General features: G+C 37.3%; 1 protein-coding gene across 2 annotated transcripts in view; it reads left to right on the forward strand.

The window, feature by feature from the left end:
• The window catches only part of dph1 (diphthamide biosynthesis 1), a 93403-nt gene that overhangs the window by 63893 nt on the left and 13018 nt on the right, over nucleotides 1-16492 (forward strand). For both annotated transcript variants that reach the window (XM_083548704.1, XM_083548705.1), the window contains 4 exons: nucleotides 2789-2943; nucleotides 7934-8055; nucleotides 15262-15330; nucleotides 16012-16168. In XM_083548704.1, coding sequence (XP_083404830.1) covers nucleotides 2789-2943; nucleotides 7934-8055; nucleotides 15262-15330; nucleotides 16012-16168 — 503 coding nt within the window. The remainder of the gene's footprint in view (nucleotides 1-2788; nucleotides 2944-7933; nucleotides 8056-15261; nucleotides 15331-16011; nucleotides 16169-16492) is intronic.

Genomic DNA, 16492 nt, shown 5'->3' on the forward strand with positions numbered 1-16492 from the left:
GAAGATTGTGGTCATTAAGGGATGCATGCGGTCAGCAACAATACTCTGTGGCATTGCACCAATGCTCAATTCCTATTAAGCTGCACATTATGTGACTAGAAAACATTATTTATACTGCTCTACCACCAACAGCCTTGTGACACAAAGCTGGTAAAATCCACAGACTCTGGCTGTCGACGCCAAATCTTTATCCTGCAATCTACAAGTCACATCAAAAGTATAATTTTTCTAAAATTGTCTTTTTTTTTTGTGAGCATTTGCTCAACTTGGCCTTGGGTTTCCTTTCTGGGCTGACAGGAGTGGAGTTGCTGTAGCTCAGTCTTCACAGTTTTCATCATGTTGATGAGATGTTTTTCTATTCACCATGGTTGCACAGGGTGGTTACATGAGTTACTCTAGACTTCCTGTCCACTCAAACCAGTGTGACCTCTCACCTCCAACAAGACCTCCACCATTCATTTCACATCACTCTGTATAAATCTGGAGGCTGTTGAGTTTTCAAATCCCAGGAGATTATTAGCTTCTTTAATGGTTAAGGCTGAAGCCGTTTAAATTGAAATTGTGGATAAAGAAGCAGTAATTGTACACTATATTAATAATAACATAACTATAAATGTTTATTTGGTATGTGGCAGTATAAATCTGTTGAATTATTGATATTTGAATGCATTTTAATAGTAAAAATTATATTTAATTACTTTGAATATACTTTCCAAAGAACATTGACAATGCTATCTTGTGGTGTTTAGTAGTTTACATTTTTTTTGCTGAATTGCCAGATGTTTAATGTGGAATGATATAAACAGGGTACAAATGTGAAGCCTTGTGTCAAATTTAGTGTGTGTGCATTTATAAAATATACAGTGTTTGAGCATGTTCTATTTGCTATGTATCAGTGGGTTTTGTTTTTATATTGGATCGTGTGTGTTCAAGTAAAACAAACATATATGTTAGGTTGGTTGTGCTGAAATCTGTTTTTGCCCTTTACAGAGTGTGTGTGTGTGTGTGTGTGTGTGTGTGTGTGTGTGTGTGTGTGTGTGTGTGTGTGTGTGTGTGTGTGTGTGTGTGTGTGTGAAATGCACGCTGCATGCTTTATCAGTCTGCAATAAGATGCTTTGGAAATAAAGCATGATAAGCATCAAATATAACTCTGTCAAGCACCAGTAGCACGTTAAAATACGTTTGGCCTTACTGAGACCCCCGGCCTCTCACTGTCTCTCTCACACACTGCTTTTCCCACCTCGTCTTGTCATCCTTCATGACTTCTTAAGGCCTCTCACTCATGCCTGCTGTAGCAGTTGTGCAAGAGTGAGAGGAGAGCAGAGAGGGAGAGGAGGAATAGGGCAAGGGAAGATTCATGGTGCTGGTTGACAGAGACTGTAATTGGACTGATAAAGAGCCTCTGGACTGCAGTCTTAATTGGCTAAAAAACATGAATCAGTTGCACTTAAACCCCATGTTTTTCTTTGCCTCCAAGGTTAACACTTTGTCCCAGGCCTGTGTCTAAATAAAAATTATAATTGTGATTTTGCTATATACACTGTATATTTAAATAATATACCTTTCTTCTTCTTTATTTATTATTTTCTTCCTCATTTATTTTCTGCAATAACTTTTTTAAACATCTCTAACCTCTCTATATCACCTTTTCTCTATTCTGCCTTATACTTATGAATGCTCAAAACTGATTGGTCAGATCATATTGATAAATTTTTTGCAAATTGTGTTACATTGTGTTCAATATAAATTTACACTTAAACCGAGAATCATAGAGCGTACGTTAGAAAAGTCACTAAAAAAGGATAAAAGCGTGTTCTTGTTGATTAAAGAAAAAAAAGGTAATTATCGACATATTGCTGTAGTATAACTGTCAGGGAACCACCAGCCACGCCCCCCTCCTACACTCAGCACACTTGCACAGTCTCGCCCTCCTACTAATCACCTGTCTCCAATCTTCTCTCCCCTTCATACGGCGGTTCACACTGGCGATCATCCCTGGTTATACTTATACTTATACTGAAGCTTCTGCCTCATGTACTGAGACTAATAAAGCGTTTGCCCATACTCTGTTTTCTGACTCTTGATCCACACGTAACAATAACAGCTTCCCTTGCCACCGTGGATTATTTACCTTATAACAGCATGATTTGCCGTGTGTCATTTTTACTTACCACGTATCTTTCTCATGGGTTCTTCGAATGCAACCATTTTTAACTCTATAGTAATCTCTTTGCTTTCTCATCCCTCTCTTTTGTATTTTTTCCATCATAGGTCATTATTTTGTTCTCTCCTCCCACACTAGTTTTATCAAATGTGCCAGTTTGTGTTTGCGTAAAAGCAACAAAATGTCCGTAGTATCCGACTGCTTAGTGAATTCAACAAGAGCTGCTGTAATTAGGATTATCACACTTAATGATAATGTAAGAGGAATGTATGCATGGCTCACTCTTGCCTTCTCTGTTTCTCTCTCTGTCTATCAAATGTCTGAATATTGTGTGAGGTGATTGGCATTGATATTGTGTGTGTGCCTTCTTTTTTATATCAGTCTGCCTTAAACAATATTTCACGTATGGTCTCGTCTATAAAAAACTTTCTCCATTTATTAATTATTAGCATTTTATTCTTCAGCACGTTTGCAGAGTTTTTAAATTACCAATATATTTTAAATTACCAATATAAGTTTGAATCCTCTTGATTGCACCTGTTGGATAAAGATGTCATTCTTTTTCTTTTGTTCTCTCTCACTCACTGTCACTCCTGGTGTGTGTATGTGTGTGTGTGTGTGTAGTTCCCATAGATGCCACGGCAGGGATCAAGATGCTCTATGTTTTTGTGGACATCCAGATGGATACGGCTCACTTTCTGGACACACTTCGGTTCAATTTCCCCACAGGACACTCCCTTGCCCTTGTCAGCACCATCCAGTTTGTGGCTGCCCTGCAGGTGACCTTTGATCTCACAACTTTCTTAGTTGTAACAAACACGCTGTGAAACACTAGTTGGTTGGCAGAATTTTTGCAGAGCTGCACAAAGTCAGTGCACTCTGGATATATGGTGTGAAGAAAAACAATGAGATTACAGATGGGGTTCAAAGTTGTTTTATACTAGTATTTTAATATATGCAGGTTCTGTATTGTCTGAACTGCAGTAATGAGTAATGAGGTGATGACTTTGGTGTATTTATTTATCTTTAAAAATGTAGAATTATTAATGTTGTTCTATTTAAGAAAATTATTTTTTGTGTTTTTACTGTTGCAGGAAGATTGAATATTTAATAGTCTATTTACCATTTCTAAACCAACATCAAATTATCAATGTATCAAATTATATGCTTATATACTATTCCAGATCTTCATATTAAATACTGATACTAACTGTTATTTAACGTTAGTAACTAAAAATCTTGTGACATCTTCAACCCTACCGAAAGATCTCAAGGTTTTGTGTGCCATCTGGAATTTGTAGATTAGAAAATATTTTTAGCATATGGCTCATACCAACAGTCACGTTGACAGTGGAACGTTTATCAAACAAACAGAGCTGTTCATTGTGTTAAACACTACTGTGTATGAACTCACTAAACATTTTACAGTTCAACTTGGAAACATGACAGACAGGAAGTGTGCGTGCGTGCGTGTGTGTGTGTGAATAATACAGCTCACGCAGAGACATCTTCCATGCATGCCTGGCGCTTGAAGTCATGCATAAGCTTGGCACCTCTGTATCACACCAAACCAGCATGGATTCTTTTCCTCTAACAAAATGCTCTGTTGTGTTTTATTCTTTACATGTTGTTTTAAGCTTGATGCAACAGTGTAGGTGGGCTGCACCCTTTCGCACACGTCACCTGACCAAACATATGCAAACTCACTTGCATCCAAATGATGCCAATGCAAAGGAACATTCCTTTGGTTTTTAGTCACTTACATTACACAAATATGTAACAAGCTTAAAAATATGTATAATAACGTAATAAAAATGTATATTAACATAATAAAATGTTTTATATGTTAGAGTAAGATAATAGAGGCCTGGGATCACAATTTAAATCTGGGATGTTGGTAGCTGCTGGGAAATCAGGGAGATTGTTTTGTATATTGGGGGAAAAATTGGTTAACAAAGAAAAACATTTGAACTGAAAATGGGAACGTAGCTCAGTGTTGAACTTATTAGGAGTGGGATCAGTGGGTCTACATATAATTATTCAATATTTAAATTAGGCCTTTTTATTAAATAATGTTGGTGCCTTTCATTACCTAGTCCAGGTTTATTGCTTGTTTGTTTTTGTAAAATCTTTTTTTATCCTGATTTTTTTTTTTTTATTGAATTTTTATTATTCCTTTTATGCAGAGTTTGTCAAGTCTTAAGGCTCATCGGCCTGCGTTACTCTGCAGTTGTACAGTGTTCTTTATTAAAAATGATTGTAGTATTAGGGTAAAAGGTGTACAGTGTGCAAATAAGCAGTCTAATGTTCAGTATAATACTTTATCTATTGCAGTGTTTTGTGAGTGTTGTGTTATTGACATATTCAAGATTAACAGAGATGGTCTATAGATGTGATACAGCACAACTCTACTGTGTTGTTTTAAATGCTGCAAGACATGAAGTTTTTTAAATGAAAAAATATTAATGGTGGTGGTGGTTGTGGTATTAATAGTCCTGGTAATATTCACCAGCATATACATTCTTTGTGGCCTTGTGTATATTGTAATTCATTTTGGTATTAATGTTAGTTAATGTTGCTGGTGGTAGTGATAGTGGTGGTAAAGGTAGTGTTGATAATGTTGTTGCAGTATACACAAAAGTATACACATCCTTCACCTAAGTAAAAGTACTGATACTCATGTTTTAAAAGACTCTGGTAAAAGTTGAAGTACTGACCATCCTTTTTTACTCAAGTTAAAGTAAAGAAGTATGAGCCCTGAAATGGACTTAAGTAAAAAATTTGCCCTTACTACTACCTGTTTTAGTGTCATGCTGGTAACTGAACCTCACTTCATATTAATATTAGGGCTGTCAATCGTTTAAAATATTTAATCACAATTATTTACATGCTTGTCATGAGTTAACTCACGATTAATTGCATCCTAATTGCACAGTTTTATCTGTTCTAAATGTACATTAAATTAATCCTTTCCAATTATTTTATACTCCAATCAACGGTCATGGACAAATATTGAAGCTTTATGCAAATGTATGTCTATTAATTGTGAAACCAGACTAGAGCATGAAGACAAAATATTCTTGTAAATGTTTTAAAGTAATGGTGGTGTTTTGAGTTGCGTATATCATCATGACACCAAACCTTTGTTTCCACATAAACGGTCAATGAGGTAATACCGGACAAACTTTACCTCTTCTAACTTTCATACGAAATACATTTCTGAAAATAATTATATTCCATGTGGAATTGTATTTAAAAATAGACATTTTGAGCTTTCTATTCTTATTTTTTTTATGTCTGTGAGTCAAGTATTCATTGAGATTCAGGTTGTTTTATTTATGTGTCTGTGAAGAGAGATGACAGAGAGCGTCCCCTTTTTCAGTTTTCTTTATTTTACAAAAGCACAGCGTTTTGTTGTTATTATGAGTGTATACAAATAAAATAAGACTCTTTATAGATTCAAATGATGTATTGCTTGTATCAGTACGATCAAAAAAGAGTAATTGAAGTTCATTTCGGCGTTATGAGGAAAAAATGTCACAGAAGAAAGCGCCAGTGCGTTTGTCAACTCCTGAGGGTTTATTGCGGATGTGTGTATCATGGCAGATTTTGGTGTTTGATTTGAGACATGGCGCTTCGGTAAAACAAATGTTTACTGATGAAACAAATTTTTTCTGTGGTTTATTTATTTTTCTTATATCTGAGAAAAAAAGGACGTCGTGATTAAGCGTGTTGCACTGAAGTTTTTTATTTTGCCTCTTATTTATTTATATTTTTAATAAAAATAGTCAAACATAAATGCCCGCTGCATAAATTGCACGTTAATAACATGATTGCTGTTAAAATAAATTTGCATTTTGACAGCCTTAATTAATATATTAATATTAATACAAAACGAATTTCTAATTTTGTTATCTAATGAATGTATCCAGGCTAAACATCCACCATATAGAACAGAAGCAGAGAAAAGATGATGATCAGATGATCAGGAATGTCTCTGTTCTCAGTCATGTTCATCCCCATACTTCTTGTTGCCTTCTGCCTTGCTCATTGTTAGCTTCATAAACTAGCCTTCATCTGTAGTGTGTTAGAGCCAGTGGTAGATTTAAAACGCTGCGCAGTGAGAAGAAAAAATATTGACATTTAATCAAATAGATTAAAATGTAAGTAGCGAGTCTGGTTTGAAATTGTAAGAAGTAGAAATTACAGATATTTGTGTAAAAATGTAATGAGTAAAAGTTAAAAGTTGTCCAAAAAATAAATAGTAAAGTGAAGTACTGATACCAGAAAATTTTCCTTAAGTACATTAATGAAGTATTTGTACTTAGTTACTTCCCACCTCTGGGTAGTAGTGATGGTGGTGTTAGTAGAAGTAATGGTGGTTGTGGTGGCAGAAGTAATGGTGATGGTGGTGTTGCCAGTTGTAGTAGTAATAGTGGTGGTGGTAAAAGAAAGTAGTGGCGTTGGTGGTGGTGGTAGTAGAAGTAGAAATAGTGATGGTGGTGGTGTTGGTGTTGGTGTTGGTGGTAGTTGTACTAGTGACAGTGATGGTGGTTGAAGTAAAAGTGATGGTGGTGGTAGTAATAATAGTGAAGGTGGTGATCAAAAAAGTAGTGATGGTGGTGTTGGTGGTGGTGGTGGTAGTAGTAATAGTGAAGGTGGTGGTAGAAGTAGTGGGGATGGTGGTGTTGCTGGTGGTTTTGCTTGTGGTAGTAATAATAATAATGATGGTGGTCGTAGAAGTAGTAGTGATGCTGGTGGCATTGGTGATAGTTGTAGTTGTGACAGTGAAGGTGTTAAAAGTGGTTTTGCTGGTGATGGTGGTAGTAATAATAGTGATGATTTTAGTACTGGTGATGGTGGTGATTTAGTACTGGTGATGGTGGTGTTGCTGGTGTTGTTGATAGTAATAGTGATGGTGGTGGTAGAAGTAGAGGTAATGGTGGTATTTTCTGGGCGGTAGTAGTAATAGTGATTGTGATGGTAGAAGTAGTAGTGATGCTGGTGGTGGTACTAATGGTGATAGTGGTGTTAGAAGTACTGGTGGTGGTAGTAGTAGTAGTAATAGTGATGGTGGTGGTATAAGTCGTAGTGATGGTGGTATAAGTAGTGCTGATGGTGGTGTTGGTGCTAGTTGTACTAGTGATGGTGGTGGTATAAGTAATGCTGATAGTGGTGATGGTGCTAGTTGTAATAGTAATTTTGGTGGTATAAGTAGTGGTGATGGTGGTAGTATATTGGTTGTATACACCAGCATATATACACACTGTTGTAATTATGTTGTTTATATAATTTGGCAGCTTTGAATTCTCGGGGGCAGCGTTGCCTTGTGCTGTTTGCGGTTGTTGCCCTGTTGGTGTTTGTAATGCGTGTGCTGTGTTTGTGCCATGCTTGCTGTCTAGGCATTTGTATGGCGCTCAGGGTGGCCACAGTGGGCCGTCCTTAAATGTGTTTTATTCTCCCTGAGCCGCTTGCTTTAAAGCCTCCAAATGATTTCTATGTCTCCGACGTGCCTCTGATGCTCCAGTGTTTATTTGGAATGTTGCTTGTCTCATTCATCTTTACTCGAAGTGCTGAAAAGGGTACTCGAGGTCACTCCCTTCCTTTTGTTTTTTACTGCTGCCTCTCTCTCTCTCTCTCTCTCTCTCTCTCTCTCTCTCTCTCTCTCTCTCTCTCTCTCTCTCACTCTCTCTCTCTGTCTCTCTCACTCTCTATCGATGCTGCTTCATATTTCCACCACCAGCAATATGTCTGTCTATGTCCCCACAGGCGGTCAGTGCAGAGCTGAGGCCGGATTACGAGGTTCTTGTGCCTCAGTGTCGGCCACTGTCTCCAGGAGAGATCCTAGGATGCACCTCCCCTCGCCTTGACAAGCACGTCAATGCCATCATGTAAGAACATAATCTCTCAATTTCCCTCACTTGCAATGTGTGTGTGTGCATGTGTGTGTGGAAGAAGGGCAATACTGGAGGCCATACATCAGCTTTAATGAAAAGAGCATCTGTCAATGTCTGTGAAGTGCTTGAAAACACAGTTAAAGGAAATACACTTAAAGGGCTGGGCCTGTATGAGTATAGATGATGGAGACACACATGAGGTGTGAACTCATATATTCTCATATATCTCTCACAGGACATCATGAAACATGGACATACATAAGTCTTTTGGGTCTCTGACTCACACATAAATTGTATAAATTGTGTTACTTTGACCAGTGGCATTAAGTATGCTGTTCACTTTCCTCTCAGAAAGGAGAGCGCAGGTAAAGAAGAGCATGCTCATGTTTTAGAGATCAATTCACTCTTATTAACATGCACACACGTTGCATGCCTCCATGTGTGTTTCCACCAAAAAAAGGAAAGTGGTGTTGAATTTTTCTCAAACCTTTATCGTTACCTTTCAATATGCTTAGGTCTCTGCTCACTTGCCATGCACCATTGTTCTGTCTCTTCGCCTGGGGCATCAACTAACACCAACTAACTCGCTCAGCCTCCAGCAGATCTCAGTGCGCTTACATTTGCTTTCATAAATAACACGGTTATGGCTGAATAAAATACAATGTAAGGCCTAGCAGTAAAGGCTCGGGGCTTCTAAGGCCTTAATGTTCCCATAAATGAATTTTTACCCATAAATGCAAAATAACTAAATCGACGCACACTGTGCAGTCATCCTGACATTTCTGCTTGCAGCGAAAGCAAACCCAGCGATACAATGATCATAGAGATTAAAGTTCTTGTGGTGCATTGTTTTGGCTTTGCTGTGAGATTATGATTTTAACAGCTTTTCAAACCATCCAAGTGCACGACAAGCACAATTTCACCATTCCAGCCTTTTTTTTATCCACTTTGCAGCATGCTACCAGAAGCTTATACAATTCACTCCCACGCCTTTTGATTTGCCACCTGTGTAAAAACAAAAGCTTTACAGAAACATTTCACTTCGCCGGTCATTACAGATAAAAGAGTTAGTCATACTGCCAAACCAGTGTTTGACAAATCAGTGATGTTTAGTACCAGAACATCCACTTCAGGTTCTAGTTTCCAGGAATGGACCAACCCTAGAGCAGGAACTGAAAAGCTTTTGGATCCACATCATAGAAATTAAACTCAGAAGGCCATTGTGACTAAAAAGGTGCCTTAGACTTTGTTTTCCACAATCAGCAAAGTGCATTGCGGGTGCATTGTATTAACACTAACCTATAGTAGGACCTGTGTTTTCATGAGCCTGCTACATGAGGGATTTCAAATGTATTACTAGTTTCTCCAATGCCTGCAGTTTTGAAAAAGGTTCCAGAATATATGTTAGGGTTTGTGTTGGTGCACACATGAGGTTTGCTGGGTAAATCTTTTTTTGGAAAGAAGTATACGGGTGGGTTAATTTACATAAGCTCATATGTGGATGTTGATGTGTGAGTGCATGTTAATTAGTATGTGGGTTGTAGAGAGTGTGGGGGCTTTGGTGGCATGGCTCTGAGCAGACGCTCCTGCTGAAAGCTGAACTACTTAACCAGCATCACTACTCAGTTAACAGCATCTTTTATGATCGATATGGCACCAACTCTTGCTGATTTCTTTTTATTTCTTATTTTCAAGTTTAGTTTTGGTTGCTGTGTTGTTCCGCCTTATTACATCCCTGCAGGCACGGAGTTACTTATAGGCTCAGAATTTGAAAGATATTTTCGCTTCTTCTAAGAAGCTCAGTACTCAGAAATATGTAAAAAAAACAAAAAAATAGTAACCTTTGACATTCAGGATGTGATGACATAAGGTTTTTTGTCTTGGATTTGATATAACCATAATAATGTCTCACTGGAAAGTGTTTTTTTTGTGTGTTGTAGTGTTCAGGATATTTAATATGAACATATTGTTAATACCTTGGGATTAGAGCAGAAGGCAGAAGTTATAATTATACAAATGCATTTTTAGGTGTAAGTGTGTAGAATGAAGGTGAGATTATCCACAGTAGCAACGAATAGACAGGAACTTTTTTTGAAGAAGTGCAAATCTTTTGCTAATCATGTGGGACCATCCACAGCAGCAAAACTTGCAAAGTCCTGTCATGCATGAGGCTTTTTAAGGTTGTAAATATTAAACATGTTCAATATTCACAACTCAGTGTGCAGGAACGATGATGGGCTTTCATGAAAACTCAATTTTGACTTCATGTCAAGAGTTTAATGCTGTATTCAACATGACAGATCAGAATTCGGAATCTGGAACTTGAATTTACTACGAGTTACAAAAACCTTAACAGTCATCACTTTCCGAACTCTATCCTGAGTTTCCGAGTAGGACTTCGAATTTGAAGAGGTGCTATTTTACTGAGGTTGGAAATTCTGTGTGTTAAGCTTTAGTTGAACGCAGTATAATTGTAATCTGCTAAATATGTTTCGGTCTGAATTTATGTTTCTCCATGAGAAATTCACAGTTACAAAGATTTCAGATTGTTTTTGTTTTTTTCCCCAGGACTTATAGCATAGCCTGAAACAGTGGGGTATTTTGTCTGGGAAATCTTGCCATGTGTAAGGCTAAAGATGCCACGGGACAATTTGGTTTTATTTTTATAAAAAAAATTCTTATGAATTCATGTGTTTCACCTGTTATTTGATAACGAATGGCCATGTAGATTTGAGTGCATTTTATGAGAGAGAATGTTTGTTTATCAGGGCACTAGGAAATGATGTGCTTTTCCTCAGTCTTCCTTTCACCACTTTTCTTCCTCACCATTGACACACACAAAGGTATGCAGTTTTGTTGCTTGAACAACACCTCACACAATCCACTGTCTTGCTGCAAACTCTGATGTGACATCTACAAAACATCAACACTCTGCTCTAAATTAGCAGCCTGCTCTTTTTTTTTTTTTTTACACACATTGCTACAGATATTATAATATACCCTCTCTACAATAGCACCAAGATCAATGGCTAATTCAATCTTAAGAGGTGGTGTATTTTAGAACATTCTTCAGGATGTATGGAGGATGTGAATAATGGCCATTAGAAAGGAGATCTGGCATTAAATAATAGAAAAGCTTTTGCACCCGGTCTCCATAGATTTAAGGCTAATATACAACTACGTTTGTGGGATGGAGGGTGAAGAACGGCATAGTGCTAGGAATGCTTTTTAGAGCAGGGAGATTGGTCTCATTACAGTAATGAGCAGCTGGATAGCTGTATGTACCATGTTTTAAAGGAGCTTGAAAATACTGAATAAGTGTGTTTTCAAACCTGCAGCCATGGAATGCACATCTCAGTGAACAGTGCCAAAGCGGTTCACTTTGTCAAACCAGGCCAACGTGCCTCCCTATAGACGTCTATGCATTAAGGCAAGAGCTGTGGTCTATTAAAGTCTTTTGTCCTCATGTGATTTAGCTGCAGGACTGCCGAGGTTCCCACACTGCCATTTCTATTCGCTCTGACGTCGACCAGATTGCACAGGGTTTGAATGCATGTGCATTTTGGTCAGCCTTTTGCTCTTTCGGGTCCAGAGGGATGCCATTCGTTGTGAGTCCGGTCTGTTTTTTTGAAGGCTGGCTAATTAAGAGCTCTATTTTTTCTCCCCTAGGTCTCATTCAGGCAGTCCATGGTTATATTTCCCACAATTACCTATAGCACATCTCCTATTGTCAGCTTTTTTAGGGCTTGGTGTGTGAGTAAATGTGTTTTTAAGTGTAGAATAAAGCTCTTACAAGGAATTTGGATTTTAGTTTTTAGAATATGTACTGTGTATGTTTAGGAATTGCATTTCAATAAGTCACCTGTGGTTATTTAAATAATACAAGTATTCATACCATACCATATGTAATTTTACAATTTCTATAATACAGTTGTTTTGTAAGAAGCTAATTTCAAAAGATATTTGAACTGCACTATGTAAGTTCTGTGTTGAGATCATACATAGTGAGTGTCAAGCAATTCAGGATGGGCCTAACTGTGTTGGAGACATTTTTTTAAGAACAAGGTTACAGGTTGAAAAAAAATTGTGCCTTTACTTGTTTTGAGGATAGATAAAAAAAAAAGTAAAAAAGCTGCTGAAATCATGTTTTAAAGCATGTAATAGAAATTACATCCCTTTTATTCACACATATGTACTCTGTCTTACTCCTACTGACTTTTATTCCCTTCTCTCAAGCACATACCTCTACCTCTTTAGGCTCTTCTCAACCTGCTCCTTACTCTCGCCACAAAAAACAATATCATCCGCAAACATCATAGTCCACGGAGACTCCTGTCTGACCTCATCCGTCAACCTGTCCATCACCACTGCAAACAGGAAAGGGCTCAGAGCCGATCCTTGATGCAGTCCAACCTCCACCTTAAACCAGTCTGTCGTTCCTACTGCACACTTTACTGCTGTCACACTGTTCTCATACATGTTCTGCACCACCCTCACATACTTGTCTGACACACCTGACTTTCTCATACAATACCACTCCTCTCTCAACACTCTGTCGAACGCTTTTTTTCTAAATCCACAAACACACAATGCAACTTCTTCTGACCTTCTCTATACTTCATCAGCATTCAAACAAAGCAGGTTATATAGCTAGACTAACTTAAGATAACAAAGACACATTTGTCATATCCTTAAATGTTAATCTAGCAAGTATGAAATAACCACAAAAGGATCTCTGAATTTGTAGCAATATTTACAGTATTTAACAATCTTCAACTAAATTCCAGCAAGCTGGCACTATTTCCAAAAGATTATCTAATCATATTTCCAGCTAGAAACATGAGCTGACCCGATAAAACCTCTTAATAGATGTTCATCTCATACCATCCTTCCATCTTTCATTCTAATTCTTTACTGCAATTTTGCTTATGTGCAATTACAAAAACGTGACATCGACGTATTCTTTAAACACGAGTGGGTTCTTTAAAATCATTAAAAATAAAAAAAATAAAAAATGTGTATATATATATATATATATATATATATATATATATATATATATATATATATATATATATATATATATATATACACACATTTTTTATTTTTTTTATTTTATATATATATATATATATATATATATATATATATATATATATATATATATATATATATATATATTTTATATATATATATATATATATATATATATATATATATATATATATATATATATATATATATATATACAGTGAGGAAAATAAGTATTTGAACACCCTGCTATTTTGCAAGTTCTCCCACTTAGAAATCATGAAGGGGTCTGAAATTGTCATTGTGGGTGCATGTCCACTGTGAGAGACATAATCTAAAAAAAAAATCCAGAAATCGCAATGTATGATTTTTGTAACTATTTATTTGTATGATACAGCTGCAAATAAGTATTTGAACACCTGAGAAAGTCAATGTTAATATTTGGTACAGTAGCCTTTGTTTGCAATTACAGAGGTCAAACGTTTCCTATAGTTTTTCACCAGGTGTGCACACACTGCAGGAGGGATTTTGGCCCACTCCTCCACACAGATCTTTCCTAGATCAGTCAGGTTTCTGGCCTGTCGCTGAGAAACACGGAGTTTGAGCTCCCTCCAAAGATTCTCTATTGGGTTTAGGTCTGGAGACTGGCTGGGCCATGCCAGAACCTTAATATGCTTCTTAAAGAGACACTCCTTGGTTATCCTGGCTGTGTGCTTCGGGTCATTGTCATGTTGGAAGACCCAGCCTCGACCCATCTTCAATGCTCTAACTGAAGGAAGGATGTTGTTCCCCAAAATCTCGCAATACATGGCCCTAGTCATCCTCTTCTTAATACAGTGCAGTCAACCTGTCCCATGTTCAGAAAAATACCCCCAAAGCATGATGCTACCACCCCCATGCTTCACAGTAGGGATGGTGTTCTTGGGATGGTACTCATCATTCTTCTTCCTCCAAACACGTTTAGTGGAATTATGACCCAAAAGTTCTATTTTGGTCTCATCTGACCACATGAATTTCTCCCATGACTCCTCTGGATCATCCAAATGGTCATTGGCAAACTTAAGACGTGCCTGGACATGTGCTGGTTTAAGCAGGGGAACCTCCCGTGCCATGCATGATTTCAAACCATGACGTCTTAGTGTATTACCAACAGTAACCTTGGAAACGGTGGTCCCAGCTCTTTTCAGGTCATTGACCAGCTCCTCCCGTGTAGTTCTGGGCTGATTTCTCACCTACCTTAGGATCATTGAGACCCCACGAGGTGAGATCTTGCATGGAGCCCCAGTCCGAGGGAGATTGACAGTCATGTTTAGCTTCTTCCATTTTCTAATGATTGCTCCAACAGTGGACCTTTTTTCACCAAGCTGCTTGGCAATTTCCCCGTAGCCCTTTCCAGCCTTGTGGAGGTGTACAATTTTGTCTCTAGTGTCTTTGGACAGCTCTTTGGTCTTGGCCATGTTAGTAGTTGGATTCTTACTGATTGTATGGGGTGGACAGGTGTCTTTATGCAGCTAACAACCTCAAACAGGTGCATCTAATTTAGGATAATAAATGTAGTGGAGGTGGACATTTTAAAGGCAGACTAACAGGTTTTTGAGGGTCAGAATTCTAGCTGATAGACAGGTGTTCAAATACTTATTTGCAGCTGTATCATACAAATAAATAGTTTAAAAATCATATATTGTGATTTCTGGATTTTTTTTTTTAGATTATGTCTCTCACAGTGGACATGCACCTACGATGACAATTTTAGACCCCTCCATGATTTCTAAGTTGGAGAACTTGCAAAATAGCAGGGTGTTCAAATACTTATTTTCCTCACTGTATATATATATATATATACATTTTGAGCACCATTGTGAGACAAATGCACAATGTAGCACGATTAAAAAGGTACTTGTTGTGCATGTGTTAAGAGGGTATAGACTTGTTCATATTTACATACACTATGAATGTAGTAATTAAAAATATTATTACAGACATTTTTGACAGCTGTAGTGTATGTGTGCGCTCTTATCTGCAGGTGCACTTGCATCCTTGTGCATGTAAGACCGTTTGTGTGTGGTTCCCCCCTGCTGCTGTCCATGCTGTAGTCCAGTATACTAAGGCTTGTTTACTTTCTCAATCCTTCCTTCAACTGTCTGATATAGCATATGTTTGCCAAGACAGATACCTTGGGGATGGAAGATTTCACTTGGAATCAATCATGATCGCCAATCCAGATGTCCCAGCTTACAGGTAAACCTCAGAGGCCCTGCACAAAGTTAGCATCACTGCTCACTTCTCTATTCATTAATTAGAAACTCCATATGTAAATGTTAAATATATTTACAGTAAATTTTTATAGTAAAATATTGTCGATGTGCTTAGCTTGTCCAGTTCATATTTGTTGGATGCAGATATTAATAATATTTTGTAATTCCTGTAAGAATTTACCATTCATTGCTCTGACATCATCAGTGGTCTCAAACATGAATGATCAATGTAGATTAGGTCACTGTTTCACGATTGGACCCCAGAATGCAATGCAATTGTGCTTAGTTACAAAAAGATGATAAGCACAATGATAACATATTACAACAAAAGTTTGAGAAGTATGTACTGGAGAGGAGATTAAAAATATTGACAAGCTAAAGGATTAAAGCATTGCTTTATAAATCTCTGCAAGTGGAGATTAAGTAAATCCCATTGGTGTAACTTTCAGCAAATATTCAGAATATAAACAGAATTTTGGTAGAAATGTCAATAAAGGAATCAAAAGTAAAGGGTAAAAAGGCAAACCTGTCAATGGAGTTTAAATTTATTAGTTAACTGGTTACAAAAATCAGTTAAAATGCAAATATTTTTTCTTTTTACTGATATGTGTTCTGCTTTTCTCCATATGATGGCAAATAATGACATTTGATTATTTTTCCGCAGGTATGATCCCTACAGTAAGGTTTTCTCTCGGGAGTATTATGACCACGAGGCCATGCGTGCTAACAGACTTCAGGCGATAGAGACGGCACGCTCAGCCCAGAGATGGGGTCTGATTCTAGGCACGCTTGGTCGCCAAGGCAACCCCAAAATCTTAGAGGTGAGAGATGAAAATTTGATGAAAATTGAAGTCCCCTCAGAAAATATTTAAACACTAAAACCAGTTCTTTTGTTTTCTCTATATATTAAAGACATTTGATTTTAAGATCAAATTTTAAATATAATTAAAGTTTTAGGCTTAAAAAAAAATCTTAAATTCGCTCAAATAATTTTAAACTGCTCTCAATTTTCAGATGTCCATGTAACACTAACTCTGATGCTCATTTGAACTGCTCCTGCAGCACTTTAAAATGTTTTTGTTTGTTAGTTTCTGTGATGGTGTTCTTTCTTTCGCTAGTCCAAATATAATTCGCTGTATTACGAC

The sequence above is a fragment of the Silurus aristotelis genome (genome assembly GCF_946808225.1).
Source record: "Silurus aristotelis genome assembly, chromosome: 8".
Classification (NCBI taxonomy): domain Eukaryota; kingdom Metazoa; phylum Chordata; class Actinopteri; order Siluriformes; family Siluridae; genus Silurus; species Silurus aristotelis.